The sequence below is a fragment of the Nelumbo lutea genome, chromosome 3, assembly GCF_056320005.1.
Source record: "Nelumbo lutea isolate HS-2025 chromosome 3, American lotus-T2T, whole genome shotgun sequence".
Taxonomy (NCBI): Eukaryota; Viridiplantae; Streptophyta; class Magnoliopsida; order Proteales; family Nelumbonaceae; genus Nelumbo; species Nelumbo lutea.
The window spans coordinates 36778523-36786145 of NC_142686.1; the positions used below are offsets into that span (position 1 = coordinate 36778523).

At 37.6% G+C, this 7623-nt stretch overlaps 1 protein-coding gene across 1 annotated transcript; it reads right to left on the reverse strand.

The window, feature by feature from the left end:
- Positions 1-1604: 1604 nt before the first annotated feature.
- On the reverse strand, positions 1605-7037 carry LOC148864248 (actin-3). The gene is made up of 5 exons (XM_088977888.1): positions 6921-7037; positions 3716-3789; positions 3216-3609; positions 2457-3070; positions 1605-1892 (listed from the first exon to the last, which is right to left on the reverse strand). Exons 2-5 carry the CDS (start codon positions 3773-3775, stop codon positions 1827-1829), a joined length of 1134 nt encoding a protein of 377 aa, XP_088834014.1. The 5' UTR covers positions 3776-3789; positions 6921-7037; the 3' UTR covers positions 1605-1826.
- Between the last annotated feature and the right edge of the window lie 586 nt (positions 7038-7623).

The following is a 7623-nucleotide window of genomic DNA, read 5'->3' on the forward strand; positions in this document are numbered from 1 at the left end:
CTATTCAATGACTAAGAATATTCTAAACTAACACAAGTCTCATAAGTGTCCAATTTAAGAAAATACCAATAAAAAACATGAAATAATAATGCACTTTATTCAATTCTTTCTGCCCGTTTGATTCAAATGGGAATTGAAATTGGAACTGGAATTCATTAGAATTCCCAAGAAAGAGGGAGAGAATGATCATTCTCTCAAATTGAGGATTGGTGGAATGAGAATGGGATTCAGATTTTATCCAACCAAATGGTTGGAATCGAAATGGATTAATTCTAACTCCATACCCCTATTCTTACAAATCAAATGGACCGTCTATTTTTACCTTGCTCATCCTCCTAGAATGTAATGTCACCACAACTCATTATTAAAGCTGTATTTGGTGCTATTGCCATTTCATATTCAAACGTTGAGAGAGACAAATGGCATTTCATGACATTTGGCGTTTTGACCCCACACTTGTTTAACTAATGCTGTATTGAACCAGTATTTTGACTAAATGTTTATATTCAATGTGACACCACCCCCAACTCTCAAATTTAAAGATGGATATTTTTTAATGATTGACTTATGTCATTGAACTGTTCCCCTTCCCCATACGAATGGTTGATGGAGGAAACGTAAATTTTACTTTTACTCCAGCACCCCCTGGTTTATGTTTCTAAGTTTCCATTTGGGACGACTTTTGGGACACGTGTTCTGACATTTCAAGCTGGGCCACGCAAGAAGCTATTCGGTGAAATCTAAACGCGTGCCATTAAGTTCTGAACGCAAAAAATGCAACCGTAATAAGTTGCTCTGAAACACGTTTGCTCAACCACCGCAGCTCATCGTCGCAACTCATCTTTGATGCAGAAACCATACCAAACCGGCTTTAAAAGACTAAAATTAACCCGAAAAATCTATGATACGAAAAAGATATGAAACCGGCTTTAAAAGACTAAAATTAACTCAAAAAATCTATGATACCCGAGAGATATGATACAGAAAGAGTTTGAAATAAACAAAATTCACCCATGAATTTTGATTTACAACACATGATTCGCTACCACGTTTATGATTCCAGTTTACTGTCTCGACCGACCTGAAATTTGACATTTAACCTCAAAATGCCTAAATGACACCGATGTAGCAGCATTGCAAATATAAAACGGCCACGATACTGAACAATCATCTGAGCCCCAAGAACAACATTATACCATAAAGCATCAACCTTGTAAAACAATTATGGACTGAAGATCAAATATGGACATGTAACCCCATGCAAGTCAATCCACCGCGTTTCACTAGGATCAGAATTATTCATTAGAATTTTTAGACGCCATAAGTTCAGTCATCAATCCACACTTAGCAGTTCTGGACTAGATTTGCACATGCAGTTTATTTTGTCTAGAATTGGATGGCTGTAGTTATTCCAGTTCCAATCCTTCAATATCTATCAAAGAAAAATATGCAATCCAATACTTTCTCAATAATTATGAATTAACTATAAGCCACTGCTGATCAGAGTAAAGATTAATCTAATGGAGAATGCGAAAATAGGCATCCATGAATATATTCTAAGGCCCCAATTAACTGAGCGCTCAAACTAGGAAACAACACGACTATGGCAATTAAAATTCAAACTACATATATAATCACAAACACATACATCTAGTAATTTTGTAGAGGCCAAAACATATAAGTTACTTGTGAAGAAAAAATATCAAACACAATAACAACCAAACCATAAGGATCGATCCCGCGTTCGACAACCAGGTAACTTAAACCAGAAAATACAAAAACACAAGCAAAACGGGGAAAAATAATAAAAAAAGAGCCCTTCTATTCTAGAAGCACTTCCTGTGAACAATGGATGGCCCAGACTCGTCGTATTCTCCCTTTGATATCCACATCTGCACAAAATCCAAAGAGAACCAAAATGTCAACATGAAGAACCCAACCGTTGATTCATCACAAAGAATAAAGCATTCAGCATTTAAGAAATCCACCGAGATATATTTAAGGCGTAAATTAAACTCTACCTCAAGAATCCACCCAGTTGGAGTGGAATATAACATTGACACAGTATCTTTATATAATTAGAGATTACCTCGTCTTAGTTGTTTCTTTCAATTTCCCCTCTTTTAAGTTGCATGGTCACAGTTTAGCTCAAACCAGAACGGGTAGTAGACCACCCGCCGGATGGAGTAGGTCATTAAACAGTATCACCCAACTACTAGGAACACAATGTTGAGGACTCAATACCCGCTGACCCCTAAAAGATAATGCACCACACCAACTTGACGAAGGAGGTGGATTGCTTCCTCTATTACTTGTCTTGTGAGACAATTTTAAGTAATAGCAATTTTAAATGGCTTTCCAAGCTAATCGTTACCATATCATGCCAGCATCAAATGAATGCAATGTACCAGATACCCAAAAAAATGGCATCCAAGGAGGACCATCTTATCATTTACCTGCTGGAAGGTGCTCAGGGAGGCCAGGATAGATCCTCCAATCCAGACACTGTACTTCCTTTCAGGTGGTGCCACCACCTTGATCTTCATGCTGCTCGGTGCTAGAGCTGTGATTTCCCTGCTCATACGATCAGCAATGCCAGGAAACATGGTCGACCCACCACTAAGGACAATATTTCCATACAAATCTTTCCTGATATCTACATCACACTTCATGATTGAGTTATAGGTGGTCTCATGAATTCCAGCAGCTTCCATCCCTATGAGTGAAGGTTGGAATAGCACCTCTGGGCAGCGGAAACGCTCTGCCCCAATTGTGATGACCTGACCATCAGGCAGCTCATAGCTCTTCTCAATTGACGAGCTGCTCTTTGCAGTCTCAAGCTCCTGTTCATAATCAAGAGCCACATAGGCAAGCTTCTCCTTTATATCACGAACGATTTCCCGTTCAGCAGTTGTGGTAAAGGAGTACCCCCTCTCAGTCAAAATCTTCATCAAACAATCAGTTAAATCACGACCAGCAAGATCAAGTCGGAGGATGGCATGGGGAAGTGCATAACCCTCATAAATAGGGACCGTATGACTAACTCCATCACCGGAATCCAGCACAATACCTATGGGGAAACACCATCAATAAAATGATAAAAATTACTTGGTTATAGTTTGTTTTTCTCGATGATCATCATTCATCATCTTGTTTGTATCATAGGTGGGCATTAAAAATATTCATCATTTTCTTTGTCTGTCTATTTTACAAACCTGTGGTACGGCCACTTGCATAAAGGGAAAGCACAGCTTGTATGGCAACATACATGGCTGGAACATTAAAAGTTTCAAACATGATCTGTGTCATCTTCTCCCTGTTAGCCTTGGGGTTGAGAGGGGCTTCAGTTAGGAGAACGGGATGTTCTTCAGGAGCTACACGGAGCTCATTGTAAAAGGTATGATGCCATATCTTTTCCATATCATCCCAGTTACTAACAATACCATGCTCAATAGGGTATTTCAGTGTGAGGATACCCCTCTTGGATTGTGCCTCATCACCAACATATGCATCCTTCTGCCCCATCCCAACCATAACACCAGTGTGCCTTGGTCGACCAACAATACTAGGGAACACAGCCCTTGGAGCATCATCCCCTGCAAAGCCAGCCTGTTGAACATAGAAGATGGAAATAAAATGATCATGATGCATTATATATTTCTGCAGATGGGAATTTTTTATTCAGTGCTTTGTAGCAACTAGCAACTGTTCTCACCTTAACCATACCAGTTCCATTGTCACAAACAAGAGGTTGAATATCCTCGGAATCTGCCATGTTTTATATTGAGTCTGTAATGATATAATGCATTTAATACTGTCAGATTTTGTATGAAATAGTTAACAGAGAGAACCACAAAGCTGAGCACAACAACACAACAAGAGATGGAGGTGTTACATATGAGAGACAGATTCAAGGACCTGATTGCAAATTTTTACAAAATATAGGACACTACTTGAAGTCACTCTTGCTTCAAAATACATGAATGATGCCATCCCCATTTAACCAAATGAAAATAGAACTCTCAAGGACAAAACATGCCATCTTATTTAAATGGGAAGAGAGGGGTTCCCAATGCCCAAATACAAACAATGTTTTTGAACCCCTGCATGGCATTGTTTGGCTAGCCTCAAGGGGCTCGGTTAGGGGCAAAACCCAGGCCCAGCAACTATGCTTGAAAAAAGTGCACAGCTGTGCAGAGGCTCAGAGCACACCAAGCACCTTTTCAAAGGGGATGTGCGTGTGCCTGGCCATAGGCAAGGCACTTAAAGGCAAAGATAAATGGGAAAAGTAGCATAACTAGTTTTACAATTCCCCGATTATTGTATAGTTTTAACACATCCTACAAGCTTGGAAGGCCAACAAGCATGAGAACATAAGTTGTGCCCAGGATTGCAAGTTATATTAGTTTTAATGAATTCACATAGTTTCATTAGTTTTCTGGCACACACCAAGATTACTGATTGAAAAAAGGATTTTATTCAATAAATGGAAGGGAATTCAACTGCATGGATTTCAGAAAGAATGACATGATGCCTTGGAGGCTATCTCATGTTCTAATGCAGTTAAGAAAAATTAGTTCAAAATTGTAGCTTCACTAGCACCAAGATTACATATAAAACAAAGAAATACCCTTTTCAACTATCAGTATCACTGATAACATTCAAATGTTAAATCAACAAAAAAAGTTGAGGCACTAAGTGTGGTCTTTAAAAGAAGACATTTCTGTTCCACAGCATCAGAATCATCTTCTAGGAATAGGAATATGAAGTTACTACAGCTCCTAAGCATGAAATATGAGTACACGTATTAAGTATTATATAATATGCTTATTATCTGAGAAAATCATGAGTAAACAGGACATTATGATGACAGATGTGGCGCATGGTATATTTGTGCATCAGTGCATGTGTCACACATCACAAACCAATGCAGCTTATTGCATATGAGACTTACCCCTTATAGAAAAAAATGATATGAGACTGTATGGTGCATGATAGCACAAACAAGATGTTCAACCACTACAGACTTGTAAGATTCAGCAAAGAGAACACAACCATGTCTTCTTTGCCCCCTAACATGATCCTTGATAGAATGTCTAAGCCAAAAGCAAACAATTTCCCCAACCAGACAATTGGCATCATCAGTTTCTAACAAATAGTTTCACAAGAAGATGCTGTATGGGTAGAGATCATGCTGTTTTATAGCAATTCCATGATAGGATCAGACCACAACAAATGGTTTCGAAACAATGCACCCCGAATGTGTATATAGTTCATAATGAAATCATAATAACAGATAGAGAATAACCAAAATTATGCAAATGGATTTAAATGTCACAATCCTAAAAATGAGAAAGCAAACAAGATACACTCAGAATAACCCAAATCCCAATGTTGAAGAATCTTGGCTCAAACTTGAAGATCTAAATGCAAGAACAATATCATAAAGAAATTGAACAGATACGCAATATTTATATGAAGGGCTAAAGGCCTAAAGTGGAAGGGTCTGACCACTTAATGTGATCTAGAATCTGAAAGAAAATAATCAAGGAGGATGTTGATGGAAACAGCACCATCACAAAAGAAAGCTAAAAATTCAAAGAGATATCATTTCCAAAAGGAACGAAATTTGAAAGCATACATCAATAGAAATACATTTTGTTGAACCACTAAACATTTATGGGCATCAAGGTTTTACTTTACCACATTTGAACTGATATTTAATGAGAAATAGGAATGTAAATACTAAAATAGATCTCACAAAACTGAATTTCCATCACTAACACTAACTGCAATCATTCACAATAATTTGTCCTGTAGAATAAGTAACTGTGAACAATTCCAACAAATTAAACCAAAGAGACAAGGATTTTACTTTTGGTCCGTAAAACTTGGACAGCAACCTACAGCTTCAGCCAACCTAAATTTGTTATATTGGCATTCTAGCAATACTCTTAATCCATAAACCAATAAGTTGACGGTAACATCTTAGAAAGATAAATATGGATTCAAATGGGTGTACAACCAACTTCAGACCCCAAACACTACCATCACCAAAATATACAAAGATGCAAAAATGCCATGGAGATGAGTTTAGAATATCATGTGGAGGGTAGGGGAACTGGAAGGGAGGGGACTGAAAACCCAGCCTTAGAGCCGTGGACCCTCTACAACCAATTTCAGTGGATACATCTCAACTGTGGGGAGAACCCAAACTAACCGGGCAAATATATAAAAGTGAATTCACAGTTAAAACTCAAATTAGCAGAACTTAATCGAGAGTTCTCAATTTCAAAGTAGAGCTTACTCGATAACTGTCTAAAATGGTTAAATCATATTGTAGAGTATGCACCCATAAACACCTTGGAGCGAAAATGAAGAAGAATTCGAGCCTTTAAATCCACAAATTAAAATGGATCTAATGGAAACCGAATACAATAAGGAGAAGAGATGCCAATAAAACGATCGATCCGCAACTTGTAAAGAATAGCCCTTCCTTGTATGACAAATACCAATTCCAATTTCAGAAAAACATCAAATTCAAACTCAAAACAACACAGAAACTAATAGAAAACATCGACGATGAGATATCACAGATCCACAAACACGTTAACCACATAAACCACTCCATGCTGATCGATCAGTATATAGAGAACATCAAGCTAAAGCATCATGCTTCTCAGTTTCACAAATCCCAACCCGATCTTGAATGAAACTAGACCAATGACGAGAGGCAATACCCTAATATGGGCGATCGAACCTAAAGATATCGCTAGGACAGACTCAATTACAGATCAATCATGATCAAGTTCTATTTAAGCATGAAACCCTAGATCTGAACAGATCAGCTGGATATTGAGCTATGGAAATAAAGAGAGCGAAAAAGAGAACCGTTGAAGGAGATGATGAAGAAAGCTTGCCTTTAGAAGACGGCAGAACGCTTCCTACTTCGCGTTGGCGGAGGAGAGGAAACGCGAACGAGAGAGGCGCAGATGGTACTCAGTGGCAACAGCGGTGAGAGAGGAAGGGCTGAGGCTAGGAAAGGAGTAATGGATTCGGCTTAAAAATGAAATGTAGATGTAAATGCAAATGAAATGAAAGAGAAACCCAATCGAAATGCGATTCTGGAAAAAGACGAACTCTAGTCTAGTAAATAAAACTTACTGGAAAAATGTATTACAGAATCCAGACACGAGCGATGAGATGATAGGCGATGTACAAATTGGACATATCTTTTTGACGAATATAACCTTTGTCCGAAGGGCGAATAACTCTCGGAGTTGCCCAAACCCGTTATTTATTAGAATTCCTCTCGTCTTTCGGGAAACGATGCAAATAAGTGTGAATGTAAATAAGTAGAACATAAAATAATTTATATAAATCATAAAATTGGGTTAATTTTGTACTTGCAAATTTATCTTTTTATCAAACAAAATTTTAGCTATAAACATGAATTCTAATAAAGTACATACTTTTTCTTTTATCAAAAGCTTATTTGAATGCAATTTTTTACTTCTTTTTTATTGATTCATTTTTATATCTTATTATTAATTTAAATATGCATTAATCTCTCATTTGTGTGAATCGGAGTATAAATTTACCCTAAACCATGATTTACACTCC

What these genes read in the sequence shown, in the direction of transcription:
- LOC148864248 (XM_088977888.1), bottom strand. Translation starts at nt 3,775, where the DNA reads ATGGCAGATTCCGAGGATATTCAACCTCTTGTTTGTGACAATGGAACT. An exon ending in ATGGAACTGGTATGGTTAAG is followed by an intron (nt 3,610 to 3,715) that starts GTGAGAACAGTT and finishes TATGTTCAACAG; the next exon opens with GCTGGCTTTGCAGGGGATGA. An exon ending in CCCTGAGCACCTTCCAGCAG is followed by an intron (nt 1,893 to 2,456) that starts GTAAATGATAAG and finishes GATTTTGTGCAG; the next exon opens with ATGTGGATATCAAAGGGAGA.